This window comes from Dipodomys merriami, unplaced genomic scaffold, assembly GCF_024711535.1.
Source record: "Dipodomys merriami isolate MVZ:Mamm:240054 unplaced genomic scaffold, mDipMer1.0.p SCAF_128, whole genome shotgun sequence".
NCBI classification, from domain to species: Eukaryota; Metazoa; Chordata; class Mammalia; order Rodentia; family Heteromyidae; genus Dipodomys; species Dipodomys merriami.
Genome location: NW_027202582.1, coordinates 2612325 through 2627808, shown reverse-complemented (window position 1 = coordinate 2627808; position 15484 = coordinate 2612325). Strand labels below are relative to the sequence as shown.

Below are 15484 nucleotides of genomic sequence, written 5' to 3'. Positions count from 1 at the left end.
ACAGGGACTTCGGGAGAGTCCTATCAGGACTTATGCCACAGACAAAAACTGATCTCTGCCCAGGGAGCTGGAGGCTCAGCAAAGGACGAACCATCACATCTATAACATCAGCTACTTGGAGTTAGAGATCCAGGGGATTGTGGTTTGAGGCCAGCCCAGGAAAAAAGTTAGCAAGCTCCCCTTTTCTCAGCAAATAAACCAGGTGTGATGGTTTATGCCTGTAAACCCAGCTAAGTGTGAAGCACAGGTAGGAAGATCATAGTCTGAGGTCAGACCTGGGCAAAAACATGAGATCCTATATGAAAAATAAAGCAGAAAGGGCCTGGAGGTGTGGCTTAAGTGGCTAGTAAGTGTGAGGACCTGAGTGCCACCTCCAGTTCATATCCTCAATCCCTCCCAAAAAGAATGACTTCCTGAATAGGGCAATGAGGGAGGGTGTGGGGAACATAGGTCTGGGGAGGTGTTGGAAGGAAGCCTACGGAAGCTCTAGGCCTCACTTGAGCTTGGGCTTTGGGGTGCTGAGGATGCTCTCTGTCTCCTCCATTTCAGGGCCGCTGTCACTGGGATTGTACATTTCCAGACTGTCGTATAGTTCATCCAAGTCCTCTTCTACTTCCCGAATCTGTTCCCGGGATACATGCTCCAGCCCAAAGCCTACCTGTGGGAGGAAAAAGGACCTTTGACTTTTGGGTACTCCCTATTAACAATTAAAACGAGCATTTTCTTTCCCGTTGGCCAGATGTCAATTGGCCTCCCCAGTACTACCTTTAAAGAGAAAAGTCATAATGTTACATTCATTGGAATGGCTGTCACATCTTTTCTGTGGTCTGACGCTGAAAGCAGGTGACCTTTACAGGTGAGGTCACCTTCCCTCTTGTTTCCTCCTGACATCCACACCAGGAAGGACCTTCACCAGGAGGGAGTTTTAACATGCCTTTTCTATGGAACAGGCACAAGAAAACCCATGAGGTGAGTCTGGTAGGCCAGTCTGCTTTTCTCTGAAGCCCATAGAATAACTCTCTCTATTGACAATTTTTATCTTCAATTCTTTTTTAGTCTATTGAGAAATCTGTGAAGACTGGCACCAGGATCAGAGGATCCAAGGAGCGATGGCTTTCCTATCAATGGCCAGTTCCAGTGACTTAAGAGATGGCCACTTAGGACATGCCCACCTCTTGGGCTACAACTCTCTGCAGCTGGCTCCTTTTGGGACAAGAGAGGATATTAAACAATGGAGGCTATATTTGTCATTGTCATCCCATGCCAGAGACTCAGCTGCTTAACCAACAGTTTAGTTCAATTGTGCTGCTCTGTCCCTGAATGCCATGGAACTACACACTACATGGAGAACTCTCATTTTATTTTCAAGCAGCATGGAGTTCTTCTCCAGCTGCCTCCTCCCTTGCAGCTCTAATACACAAGAAGAGGGGGCAAGGAACATTACTACAGAAATGTGACATCAAGTGGCTACACAGAAAGGTGTGAAGCTGTGGGAATTCTACTCACCATTAACCTTGGAAGTAAGAGAGTCATACCTCATCAGAAACTTTGAAACGCTTCAGGAGGGCCACAAACTTCTGTTTGATGTTAGGTTGCTGTGGGGATAAAGTATAAAACAGTTCTCAGACAACATCTACTTCTGGTTATCAAGTCAACCAACAGTGAATGAGCCTACCCATGCAGGGAGCAATGAAAGCACAAGAGAGAAGGGAAACATAGTTCTTGCTCCCACACTGAAAACCTCTGGAAAAACAAGCCAGAGCCAGTGCAGTTCTCAGAGCTCCAGGTGTAGCTGAAAGTGACCTATTCAGTCTCCAGAACTTCCACCTGCAGATAACTTCCAGATTGCACCTCCAGGCTCTCATCTGCTTGTCCTTCAAGTTTGCCCTGTACATCTACACTTACCATCTCAGAGTGGCACTCATCTTCTTCCCCTTCACTGTCATTCCAGTTAGCAACATCACAAGCCAGCCAATCACCAAGCTGTACCTGGAGTCTCCCCCTACCACTCTATCAGCCTGGGCTGGCTAACTCCTGACCTCTTGCCTGTAATATCACTGCCTTCAGGCAGGCTTTTCCTTCACATCTCTGGGTTACTGCAATTGCCTTCTCCCCACCTGGCCAGTGTTCAGTAATTTTCCCTTGGGTTCTCTGTAGTCTTTCCAGAGGCAAATATAATCAGATCGCCCCAATTTAGCACTCTTGGATGGCCCTTCTTCTAGAGAACAAAGCTTAGGAGTCAGGTAAGAGTCTGAGTCTTATTTCTAACCTTAACTGTATCTACTCAACCCCCAATCCTCAGCTGAGAAACCCATTGCTTGTTAAAAAACAAAACAAAACAAAAACTGCCAGCACCAGTAACTCGCGCCTGTAATCCTAACTTCTCAGGAGGTTGATATCTGAGGATCATAATTCAAAGCCAGCCCTGGGCAGAAAAGTCTCTGTGAGACTCTCATCTCTTATTGACCACACAAAAACCAGAAGTAGTGCTGTGGCTCAAGTGGCAGAATGCTAGCCTTGAACACAAAGAGGCTCAGGGACAGCACCCAGGCCTGGAGTTCAAGCCTTAGGACTGACAAAAACAAAAAACAACCCGTCCCTGAAAAACAACAACAACAACAACAACAACATAGAGACACATACATCTCTATACTGGGCCTCCCACAGTTGCTTTCAGCGATACCTTTCCCTAAATCTACCTGATAAGCTCTGTCTTCAAAAACCTGTTTCTTGGCATTTTGCCTGACTCTAGTGTCGTAGTTACTTGCTAAGTCTGACTCATTATATGTTAGAACTAGTAGAGTTGTCCAACCTTCCTGTCCGGTCTCTGTGCTGAGCCCTCTAACTTACCTTATAGCCATAAGTTTTTCTTCTCTTTCGTTTCCTTCTCTCCCTTTTCCCTTTCCTCATTTCTTTCTTCCATACTCCTTTTCTCTATCCCTCCCCCCTCAATGTCAGTATTAGAGCTTGAACTCAGGGCCTCTTGTTCTTAGCAATGGTTGCTCATGGTTGGCACTCTACTATTTTAAGCCATGCCCCTGGTTTTTTTTTTTCTAGTTAATTGAAGGTAAGAGGGTCAATTCTGTGTGTCTGGGCTGGCCTTGAACATAGATCTTGAGATCTTAGCCTTTTAAAAAAATTATATGTTACTGAAGAATTGAATCTAGGACCTCATGCATGTTAGGCAAGCACTCCACCACTAAACCATATTCCCATTTCAGTCTCTCAAGTGGCTAGAATTGCAGACATGAACTACCAATACTTGTCTCACATCATTTTTTTTTTTTTTTTTGTCAGTCATGGGGCTTGAACCTGGGTCTGGGCTCTGTCCCTGAGCTCTTCAGCTCAAAGCCAGTGCTCTACCTCTTAAGCCACAGCGCACTTCCCGTTTTCTGGTGGTTAATTGGAGATAAGAGTCTAGGGACTTTCCTGCCCAGGCTGGCTTTGAACCATGATCCTCAGATCTTACCATCCTCAGTAGCTAGGATTACAGGCATGAGCCACTGGTGCCCAGCTTCACACCAATTATTAATGGATGATGTAGGTTGTGTAAACTCCCTGAGGTCTGAATGTAGCATACTCCTTCCAGGCAAGATTGAAAAATCTCAGCTGTGTCAGGTCCAGGACCTGGGCAGCTCACCCTTGTGATAGCTGAAGTTGAGGTAAGTTTCCGCCGTGTCTTCTTTACTTTCCGCAAATCCTCATCTTCATAGAATAGGTCCTGAGAGTGGGCAGGGTACAGAATTAGGCTGGAAAATCCTAGAAGTTTCTCAGACACTCCAAAGAAGGGGCTATGGGAGGTTACCTGCCCATGTAATGGATCATCACTGCCTTCCTGCTCTGATGAGAAACTTTCCTCCTCTTCCTCAGAGTAATTGTCAATATCAGGAGAGCGGTCTGGAAGAGAAATTCTAGTAAGGTACCCTTGCCCTAAGGAAGATCTGGCCTATGAGCCTTGGAAAGACAGGAATCTGTACAACTGGGCTGGAGAGAAAGGCTTCTGCCATATCCATGGCCATGCTTTATTTTTAGGAATTCCAAGCTTTTCTTGCTTGGGAACATTTTAGGCTTGCCTTGTTCACTTTTCCTAACATGGAGATCAGGGCATGGAGTATCTTATTTCTCATGGGGTCTGCAGATACTATATAAGTCTTACCAGATAGCTTGGACTTGATTCCTTCATGGTCAATAGGCTGGCTGGACAGGGAGTAGATCTTTATTTCTGCCACAGGTACAGAGACATCCTTCACATTGCTGTGCAGGCCAAGAACCAGAGCACCTTCATTGGGATGTTGCATAACCTATAAGCAAAAAGTACAGTGGAAACACCTTACTAGATAGATCCTAGGATTGCCATTTTCAAAGATTATACTGAACATGAAAACCAAGGACAATGCTGCTAATACTGCTCACTTTCAAATCCATACCACTACATTACTGCCTTCTAAGTCTTGTTTTTCTTTTGGGGGGGGTCCGGTTGTGGGGTCCGAACTCTGGGCCTGGGTGCTGTCCCTCAGCATTTCAGCTCAAGGCTAGCGCTCTACCACTTGAGCCACAGCGCCACTTCCTGCTTTTTTCTTTTTACTTATGTGATGCTGAGGAATCGAACCCAGGGCCTCATGCATGCAAAGCAAGCGCTCTACCACTGAGCCACCTTCCCAGCCCCATAAGTCTGTGTGTATTCTGGTACCAGGGCTTAAACTCGGGGCCTAAATTGGCTTTCTTGTTCATGGCTGGCACTATATCACTTAAGTCATGCCTCCAGACAGGCATTTTTCTGGTTAATGGGAGATGGATTCTCATAGAATGTCTTAGCTTTTGGAATAGATACGATTACAGGTATGCCTAGCTTCAAGTCTTTTTTTTTTTTTTTTGGTCGGTCATAGGGCTTGAACTCCGTCTGGGCCTGAGCGCTGTCCCTCAGCTCTTCAGCTCAAGACTAGCACTCTACCACTTGAGCCACAGCACCACTTCCAGTTTGGAGATAAGAGTCTGGCAGAGGGGCTGGGAAGGTGGCTCAGTGGTAGAGCGCTTGCCTTGCATGCATGAGGCCCTGGATTCAATTCCTCAGCACCACATAAGCAAAAGGAAAAAAGCTGGAAGTGGCGCTGTGGCTCAAGTGGTAGAGCGTTAACTTTGAGTTGAAGAGCTGAGGGACAGCGCCTAGGCCCAGAGTTCAGGCCCCAAGACCTGACCCAAAAAAAAAAAAAAAAAGGAGTCTGGCAGACTTTCTTGCCCGGGCTGGCTTTGAACCAAGATACTCAGCTTCCTGAGTAGCTAGGATTACAGGAATGAGCCACCAGCTTCCGGCTCTTCAAGTCTTTTTTAAAAATTCTTTTTTTTTTTTTTTTTGTCGGTTGTGGGGCTTGAACTCTGGGCCTGAGCTCTGTCCCTCAGCTCTTCAGCTCAAGGCTAGTGCTCTACCATTTGAGCTACAGCGCCACTTCCGGTTTTCTGGTAGTTTATTGGAGATAAGAATTTCATGGACTTTCCTGCCCAGGCTGGCTTTGAACTGCAATCCTCAGATCTCAGCCTCCTGAGTAGCTAGGATTACAGGCTTGAGCCACTGGCACCCGGCTTTTCTTTTTTTTAAATTTTTTATTGTGAAAAGACTGTACAGAGGGGTTACAATTACATGAGCAAGGTAATGAGTACATTTCTTATCAAGCATTGTTGCCTCCTCCTTTGTTTCCCCTTACCATCCCTGCCTCCCATCTCCCCCCCCGCCCCTTCAAGTCTTTAAAACTTTAAAACTTCAAACCAGGCACTGAAGTGGATGCCTTGAGCAGGAAATCAGAGGCTAAGACAAGGGTCACTCAAGCTTAGGACTTTGAAATTAGCCTGGGCAGCACAGTGAAACTTCATCTCAATATAAATAAATAAGCAAAAGTATATCTGATCTGTCAGCTTGCTAGTCAGGGCCTTACACTCAAAAGATAACAACTGAAGCTTGAGACTGAAAATGATTGTGAATCTCTTAATCTCTGGGAGTCCATGTTAGCTTAAATTCTTCACAGAGGAGCTATGTTTTTGTGTGTGTGTGTGTGTGTGTGTGTGTGTGTGTGTGTGTGTGTGTGTGTGTGTGTGTGTGTGTGTGTGTGTGTGTGTGTGTGTGTGTGTGTGTGTGTGTGTGTGTGTGTGTGTGTGTGTGTGTGTGTGTGTGTGTGTGTGTGTGTGTGTGTGTGTGTGTTTAGAGCTCTTAATATTTTTTTCCTCATGCCTTACTCTCTACCATTTGAGCTACACTCCCAATTCCTGAGTGGCAAGCTGTCCTGATGGCTCATACCTGTAATCTTAGCTACTCAGGAGACTGCGATCTGAGGACCACAGTTTAAAGCCAACTTGGGCAAGAAAGTCCATGAGACTCTTAACCATCAAAAAGCAGGAAGTGGAGCTGTAGCTCAAGTAATAGAGCAAACACAAAAACAAAAACAAAAAACCCCTCAGGCCTAGAGTTCAACCCCCAAAGTGGCACAAAAAGAAAAAAAAAGTACATCTTCAACTTCCAACCAAATGATTAACCTACAAAGGACAATTAAGCAAATGCCAACAGGCTGGGGAAAATATTTGCTGGGAGTGAATGAATGACCAGGTCCAGTGCCTCTTGGCTTCTGACTTACAGGCCAGCAGTTTCACTGTTCCACTTACCTCTGCCATGTTGATGAGGCCCACAGCCAAGGTCTTGTAGCCCAAGATAGTTCGGTTCTTGTATCGCTTCCTCCTTTGCAACATGATCTGAAGTTTGTTGGCATCTCGTTTAAGGAAATGAGGGTACTAAAGACCAAAGCAGTCAGATGGTTACTCGGCAACTGAGGGTTTTGGGGTTCAGATCCCACTAATGAACACATAACCTGTCTATACTTCAGTTTTTCCTATCTGTAAAAAGGAGGTGCCTGGCTTTCTTCACAGTCTGGAGTCCACACAAGCTGAGAAATGGATTCTTTCTTTTATCATCTGGTTAGGTGTTTTCTATATGCATTTCAATGTATACTACTGGGATTAAGATGAGAAACATGCTGGGAGGGGTAGGAGAGGGGAAGGAAGAGGGATCATAGGAGACTGAAGGAGGCACATCTTGCTGGGCTATGTGATCAGTATAGGAGTGATAAGAAGAGAGGGTGATTGGGCAGAGTAGGTAGGTACAACATCATGTATGGTCAGGTAAAGGAAAACTGAGTCATGGCACATTATCTCAGCAGCCCATCTGGTATCAGTGACTGCTGTGGCTCTCCAGAGTAGCCAAAAATCTCCAGGTGACTTCTGCCTTTCTCACTTAAGCTGGAATTTGCTGTTCTTAAAGAAAATTGTGTCTTGGTGTGAGAACTGTTTGACCATGGCACCTTAAATACCTAAATTTTTTTGTTTTGTTTTTGTTGGTCACGGGGCTTGAACTCTGGGGCCTGGGCTCTGTCCCTTAGCTTTTCAGCTCAAGACTAGCGCTACCACTTGAGCCATAGCACCACTTCTGTCTTTTTCTGCTTATGTGGTGCTGAGGAATCAAACCCAGGGCCTCATGCATGCAAGGCAAGCGCTCTACCACTGAGCCACCTTCCCAGCAATGACCTAAGATTTAAAGAGTCTCACCTGAAGGGAAAAGGTTAATTGGAGCTCTGTTTCTACCAGACCACTAGCTGGAAGGATGATCTCATTGGAGCGAAGAATCCTTTTTGAACCCTGAATCCAAGAAAAAAAAATATGTGAAAGCTATTTTCACACACACACACACACACACACACACACACAAATACTGTTTGCAAACAACTTCTAAATACCACAAATATTTTCATTGGTCCAAATATTTCAATGGTCTTATTGTCTTTTTTTTGGGTTTTACCTACCATGACAGGCAAGATTACATTCATTACTGTAGGGCTCATCAAGAATTTTCACTTTTCCAGACTCCTGGGGAAGCATAGGTAGCACTGACATCACTGGATATATACATTTTTTACTTTGCTCACCTTGGTTTTTCCTTCTTCTCCTCTAATGCACTCTTGGGCCACATGGCCTTTCTGGGGTGGCCTGTTTACCTGCTACCTCTCTCCTTGGATGCTCTTCTGTGTACTGCTAATCAACTCACCTTTCAGGTCTCAGCTTAGAGGAAGGTTTTCTAGGAACCTTTGTTCATTAGCTTTCCCCATCCTAAAACTTAACATAAATGCCATCACACACCATGTGCTGATCTAGCAGGACCTCTTTAGCTCCTGTAATGTGTATATGATGATCACAAGGCTGATCAATGGTTCATTCTCCTCTATTACTGAGGAGAATTCTATGTCTGAACAGTATGTTTTGTTTATCCAACCTCCTGGTGCTATACATCCATATTTGGGATATCTTTAGGTTTTAGCTTTTAAGACTAAAGCTGCTAATCTTGTGAATGTCTGTGTGGACATATGTTTTGATGTATCATGTAAACACCTTGCAGTAGAACTGCTGGGTCTCAGGGTAAGACCCACGGTTAACGTTATGAGAAACTGTTAGGCCAATTTCCAAAGAATTTGTGCCATTCTGCATCTCTAGTAGTAGCATGAGAGTTCCAGCTGCTTCACAGTGTGGCCAGACCTTGACTCAGTGTTCTAACAGGTATATGTAGAATATCATTGTCTTTGCAATTTTCATTTGTTTGATAACTACACACACACACACACACATGCATGCATGCATGCATGTGTGTATGTATGAGTGCTAAGGATAGAATCCAAGGCATCACCCATGCTAGACCAGTGCTCTAAAACCCTGCCACAGAAAACTAATAATGAATCCTTTTTAATTAACATGCTGGTCATCTATAAATCTCCAGCCCATGCAGAAAAATCCTCAAGACTCTGATCTCCAATTAATCAGAAACAGAGGCTGGACTTGAGGTATGGCTCAAGTTGTAGAGTGCTAACTGTAAGAAAGCTGAGCAAAAGCCGGGCGCTGGTGGCTCACGCCTGTAATCCTAGCTACTCAGGAGGCTGAGATCTGAGGATCTCGGTTCATAGCCAGCCTGGGCAGAAAGTCCATGAGACTCTTATCTCCAATAAAAAAACCACTAGGAAGCCAGAAGTGGCGCTGTGGCTCAAGCGGTAGAGCACTCGCCTTGAGCTGAAGAGCTGAGGGACAGCGCCCAAGCCGAGAGTTCAAACCCCAGGACCGACCAAAAAAAAAAAAAAAAAAGTTGAGCAAATGAGAAGCCCTGAGTTCAAGCCCTAGTACTGGCACAGAAAAAAAATGCTAGTTTTATTGTTGTAAGAGGTTTTATTTTGTTCTTCTTCCACTTATGTAAATAATTTGTAAGAAGTACTGAATTTGTATGTGTGTGTGTTAGTACTGGGGCTTGAACTCAGGGCTTCTCACTCTTGCTTGGGTCTTCTGCTCAAGGTTTTGGCATTCTATCACTTGAACCACACCTCCACTTCCATTTTTTTGACAGTTAATTGAGATAGCATCTTGAGGACTTTTCTGCCTGGGCTGAATTCAAACCACAATTCTCAGATTTCAGCCTCTTGAGTAGCTGGGATTACAGGTATAAGCTACCATTTTAAATTGAAGATAATCTTTTAAAGAAAAGGTTTTGCTGAGTGTCGGTGGCTCTCACCTGTAATACTAGCTCAGGAGGCTGAGATCTGAGGATCAGAGTTCAAAGCCTGGGAGGAAAGCCTGTGAAACTCCAATAAACTACCAGAAAACTGGAAGTGGCACTGTGGCTCAAGTGGTAGAGCGCTTGCCTTGAGCTGAAGAGCTGAGGGGCAGCACCTAGGCCCAGAGTTCAAGCCCCACGACCGACAAAAAAAAGAAAAAGAAAAAAGAAAAGGTTTGTCAAGTTAGGCATAGAGGCACATACATACCTGTATAACAGAATTCAGGAAGTTAGAACTATATAGCAAGACCCTGTGCCAAAGAAGTGGAGGGGCTATATCACCCCCAAATACTCCTAAACATGTGCTGGTACAACCATTACAGTGGCATTCCTTTGATGTAAACTAAGGGCTAGGATGCAGCTCCATAATAGAGCTTTTGCCTTGCCATGTAGAAGGTTCTGGGACTAACACCAGCAAACAAACAAAAAAACCTCTTACCTGCTACTTCAGCAATGTGAATTGCATTTTATACCTATTTGTGAATGTAGAAGGCTGCTATCGCATCTATTTGTCTGTAGCTTAGGTTCTACCACTTGGTGAATAGTAGTGTCATTCTTCCTATGATTACTACAGTCACTGACTCATTTTCAGGTGTAAATCAAGGCAATGGCTGAGTTTGTAGCTTCAACCCATTAATGTAGTCTGTCCCTTCCTTCCTCAGGACCTAATGGTAGCCAGCATTAGAACTCACTGGAACCCAGAGATCTAAGGGCTGGTAGAAACAGGCTATTCCTTGGTAGCTTAGATACTTAATGTGATAACTTATCAAATCAATCCCAAGACACAGACAATAGGGGTCAGCAGCAGAGATCAAGACTCAAAGGCCCAGCACTTTGCTCACATAAGAGACTCATAGAATTTCCTGCTCAGGTTGGCTTGGAACCATGATCCTTGTATCTCAGCCTCCTGAGTCACTAGGATTACAGATGTAAGCCACTGGTACATGGCTCTCTTCTTTCTGTGCTTCCCAGCTGCAATGAGGTGAGCAGGTTCCTCCTCTAGGTGCTCCAATCATGATACATAGTCTTGACTCTAAAAGCAACAGGACCTAGCAACCGCATACTGAAACCTTAAAATCATGAGCCAAAATAAGACTTTCCTCTTTCTAAGTTATTATATATAATCTAGTGATGAAAAGCTCATGAACATGGGTGATAATGGTGCAATGACTACTGGAACATTCTAGTGCATCTGTGCTGCAGTGCCATGAGTTTTATGCACTGTTGCAACAGGTAGTACCTTCAGTGCAAGTACAAAACAGGGAAAAGGCAAACAACAGTATTTCATAACCATGAAATAATTTTGACTTCCTGTATCTTCAAAGTGTCATAAGTAGCTCATTTTATGAACCTTATTTCAAACATTGCTGCTCTGTTAGAATGTAAAGCTCCTTAAAGTCAGGGATTTTTGTCTGTTTTGTTCATGTTGTATCACTGTGCCTAGAGTAATATTTGGTTATATAATAGATGTTCAGTAAACAGTTATCAGTAACTAGTGAATCAATAAATAGGTGATTGAATACATGAATGTAGTAACATCTGTAAGTATTTTAAGCTGCTGGGAAATAATTTTTAAAATTCAGAACATTTATAGTTTTAAATATCATTTTATAATTTACAGATTCTCTAGTATTAACTTAGGAAAGAAAAGTAATATTTTGGCAAAAAAAATTTATTTGCAGAAATGGCAAAGCATCAGGAATTGAAAACTATACCACCAGTGTTTGCATAGGAAAGTAACATTAGCAAAGGAAACAATTCCTGCAAACTGGAACGCTGCCTATGACCTAGAAATGGGGCAAACATCAGAAAGGAGGACGAAGTACTGAAAGCTGCCACTTCACATCATTTCCCACATTTCTCTTTTCAATCAACAATGTCTGAGAACATTCCATAGATTTGAAAGGGATTATGCACAAAAATGAAAAGGGAAACCAGGTGCCACTAGCTCACACCTGTAATCCTAGCTACTCAGGAGGCTGAGATCTGAGGATCATGATTTGAAGCCAGCCCAGGTAGGAAAGTTCAGGCTAGCACTCTACCACTTGAGTCATAGCACCACTTCGGACTTTTTCTGTTTATGTGGCACTGACAAATTGGAACCCAGGGCTACATGCATGCAAGTCAAGCATTATACCACTGAGTCACATTCCCAGCCCTCCTCACCCCTTCCTGTGACTTGTCCCTGAGCTTTTTTGTTCAAGGCTAGTGTTCTACCACTTGAGACACAGTTCCACTTCCAGGTTTTTCCCCCCTTTGGTAATTAATTGGAGATAAGAGTCTCAGGGACTTTCTTTCCTGTGCTGGCTTTGAACCATGATCCTTAGATCTCAGATCTTGAATAGACAGGATTAGAGGCATGAGTCACTGGTACTAGGCTAGATGTGGATTTTTCCATTCATGGATGGTGCTACACAACTTGAGCATTGCCTCCAATCCAGGGCTTTGCTGGTTAACTGGCAATAAGTCTCATGGGTTTGTCTGACTATGATCCATGATCCTGAGATCTCAGCTTCCGGTGTAGTTACAGGCATGAATCACCAACATCTGTCCAGATGTGGAATTTTTAGAAATGCAAACTAAAAAAATATAATTTTCTGTTATTATTAAGGTGCTGTACAGCTGGATTGCCATTTCATGAGTCGGTAATCAATACATTTTTTTTTTTTTGGTCGGTCGTGGGGCTTGAACTCTGGGCCTGGGCGCTGTCCCTCAGCTCTTCAGCTCAAGGCGAGAGCTCTACCACTTGAGCTACAGCGCCACTTCCGGTTTTCTGGTGGTTTATTGGAGATAGGAGTCTCATGGTCTCTCCTGCCTGGGCTGGCTTTGAACCTCGATCCTCAGATCTCAGCCTCCTGAGTAGCTAGGATTACAGGCGTGAGCCACTAGTGCCCGGCTTCAATACATTTTTTTTGGGGGGGGGAACAAAGTCACCCCTTTCTTTACTTTCCCCCAGTTGTTAATTTTAATGAAAACCAATATAAGTACAAGAAACTGTTTCATAGCACAGGAACTAGCTAATAAAATATTCTAGCTAGTTAAGGAGTTGCCATGTAATTCATTGTTTTGCAATGAATGAGGCTCAATTCAATCATTATTTAATGACAGCAGAGGCCCTTCAGATCCTTCCCCCCTAAGCCCTAAAGAGTCATCATTAGGAAGGATTTAACATTATAGAAGGCCTGAGAATGCAGTTTAATGAAATATAAATTACATTCTCTTTGGTTTCTAGTTCCAGAACTGCCACTGGTAATTAGCTTGGCAACAGGTAAATTCCTGAACACTTTTCTTGTTCAGCTTCTCCTTTTCTTTCCTTTTTTTTTTTTTTTTTTTTTTTTGGTAGGTCATAGGGCTTTAACTCTGGGCCTATGTGCTGTCCCTCAGCTCTTCAGCTCAAGGCAAGTGCTCTACCACTTGAGTCACAGCGCCACTTCCAATTTTCTGGTGCTTTATTGGAGATAACAGTCTCACAGACTTTCCTGACTGGGCTGGCTTTGAACCATGATCCTCAGATCTAGCCTCCTGAGTAGCTAGGATTATAGGTACGAGCCACCAATGCCAGGCTTTCCTTTCTCCTTTTCTGAATTCAGGAATACTTAGGAAGTACAAACAGTCGTGAAATATTTTGAGTTCCTTGTGTGAAATATTTTGAGTTCCTTGAAAAAACTGAATTAAATGTAAAGAATTAAGTGTGAGGACTATCCAGAATACAAAGTATACTAGTAAATTTCTTTTACTTAAAATTTTTAAATTGTTATTATAAAGGTAATATAGAGTGCTAGTACAATCTTAAATTGCCAAGACTAATATAATCTGTCTTTTCACCGTATGGGAAAACTTCAAAGTGCTTCCCCAACCCAGAAACTGTAGGACAAAGACTGAAACCAACACTAGCCACCCTAGTAATGTTGAATGGTTCATAAAATATGGCATTATCTGCCTCACTGATCCTGTTAGGCAGCCAGCAGGACCTTTTTTTTTTTTTTTTTTTTTTTGGGTGAGTCGTGGGTCTTGAACTCTGGGCCTGGGCATTGTCCCTCAGTCCTTCAGCTCAAGGCGAGTCCTGTACCACTTGAGCCATAGCACCATTTCCAGTTTTCTGATTGGTTTATTGGAGATTAAGAGTCTCATGGACTTTCCTGCTCCAGCTGACTTTGGACTGTGATCCTCAGATCTCAGCCTCCTGAGTAGCTAGAATTACGGGTATGATCCACTGGTGCTCAGCTAGCAGGACCGATACTATTCTCCAAAGAAAGCAAGGAGTAAAGAAACTGCTGCCTTAGCTAGAGGTAGAACTGGGACTTAGTAGGTTTTGTGAGCTCAAATGCTATGCCACAACTGTCCCTCACCTTGTTAAGTGAAGAGGGGAGAAGCTCCCAGGAGAACTGCAGCACAATGGCAGGCAAATGGCCCAGCTTCCCTGAGCCCTGAAAACCCAATGCTCAACTCACCTGCAGCTTCACGGCAATGACAACTGAGCTAAGATCTTTGTCCATTTCTTTTAGCATGATGAGTTTCTTCAGGGTCAAGCTGAAGAGCCTAGAAAAATCCAGAGAAAGAAGGCTCTGTCAAGTATAAGAAACATAAAACAAATGCTGGGAGAATACACTCTAATCAAAGGAAGAACATGAAGAGGACATGCGTTTAACAGTAATAGATCTGATTTTAACTCAAATTTGTTTTGTTCCAGGAAACTGTCAAGTGTCACAAATCAGGACACTGCCCCCCTTACCCCACCTTAACTAAAAGTTGATGTGGCTGTCCTTACTCTCCAGTCTCACTGACTGTCAACTTCCTTGACTATGGCTACCTTGTAGCAAAGCTGCCCTGGCTAGCTTTGAACTGCAATCCTCAGCTCTCAGTAGCTAAGACTAGAGGTGTGAGCCACCAGTATCCAGCATATTCTCTCCTTTTGAGAAATTTATAACCTAGTTGAGCAACGGACTTAAGTCTACCAGACAATTAGGGTGACACTGAATAATGAAGTGCTGATTTACACAAAAGGAGAGCAAGTAACTGGGCTGAGGCTGTAGGGAACAAATATTATTGGAGCACAGGCAGATTCTCACCCAGAAACTGTTTTCTTTAGATTCTATTAGATTATATCTGGAAGAATTAAGCTGTCCACTTGATAACTAGGTACAGAATGGAACAAAATATAATTTTATATTATTATACATTATTCTAGCTTGTGCTTAATTTTAAGATGAAGGAAAAATAGTCTCTAGTAACATCTACAAATGATCCTTAACTTGCATCTGTTTCAAATCAATTTCCATCATATTATAGCTACAGAGGTCTAACAAGAAATGGAAAGATTCCATTCCTATTTCCATGTGTGTGTATGTGTGTGTGTGTATATGCATGTGCACACAGGTGCCATTCCTGGGTCTTGATATCAGGGCCTGAGCATTGACCCTGAAATTTTTGCTCAAGGCTAGCATTCTATCACTTGAGCCACAGCTCAAATTCCAGCTTTTGGTGTTCACTAGAGACAAAAAGTTTCAAACAGTATCTTCAAACAGTGATTCTCAGATCTCAGACTTTTGAGTAGCTCACATTACGAGGATGAGCAACTGGCATCCAGCTTCCCATCTCCTTTCTAACAAGACACCAATGAACAGTGAAATGGTCACATGTGTGTGCACACACTGGTTCTGGGGCTTAAACTCAGTGCCTGAGTGTTGTTCCTGAGCTTTGGTTGTTCAAGGCTAGCACTCTACCATTTGAGCCACAGATCCACTTCTGGTTTTTCGTTAGTTCATTGGAGGTAAGAGTCTCACAAGACTTTCCTATCAGGCTGGCTTCAAATTGCAATCCTCAGATCTCAGCCTCCCTAGCAGCTAGGATTATAGGCAT

The 15484-nt window shown here is 43.5% G+C and overlaps 1 protein-coding gene across 1 annotated transcript in view; it reads right to left on the bottom strand.

The window, feature by feature from the left end:
* The window catches only part of LOC138824334 (phosphofurin acidic cluster sorting protein 1), a 112172-nt gene that overhangs the window by 22226 nt on the left and 74462 nt on the right, over positions 1–15484 (bottom strand). Inside the window, exons 2-9 of the mRNA XM_070018150.1 lie at positions 14077–14164; positions 7585–7674; positions 6649–6774; positions 4157–4301; positions 3806–3897; positions 3641–3721; positions 1536–1595; positions 498–658 (exon numbers count right to left, since the gene is read on the bottom strand). Coding sequence (XP_069874251.1) covers positions 498–658; positions 1536–1595; positions 3641–3721; positions 3806–3897; positions 4157–4301; positions 6649–6774; positions 7585–7674; positions 14077–14164 — 843 coding nt within the window. The remainder of the gene's footprint in view (positions 1–497; positions 659–1535; positions 1596–3640; positions 3722–3805; positions 3898–4156; positions 4302–6648; positions 6775–7584; positions 7675–14076; positions 14165–15484) is intronic.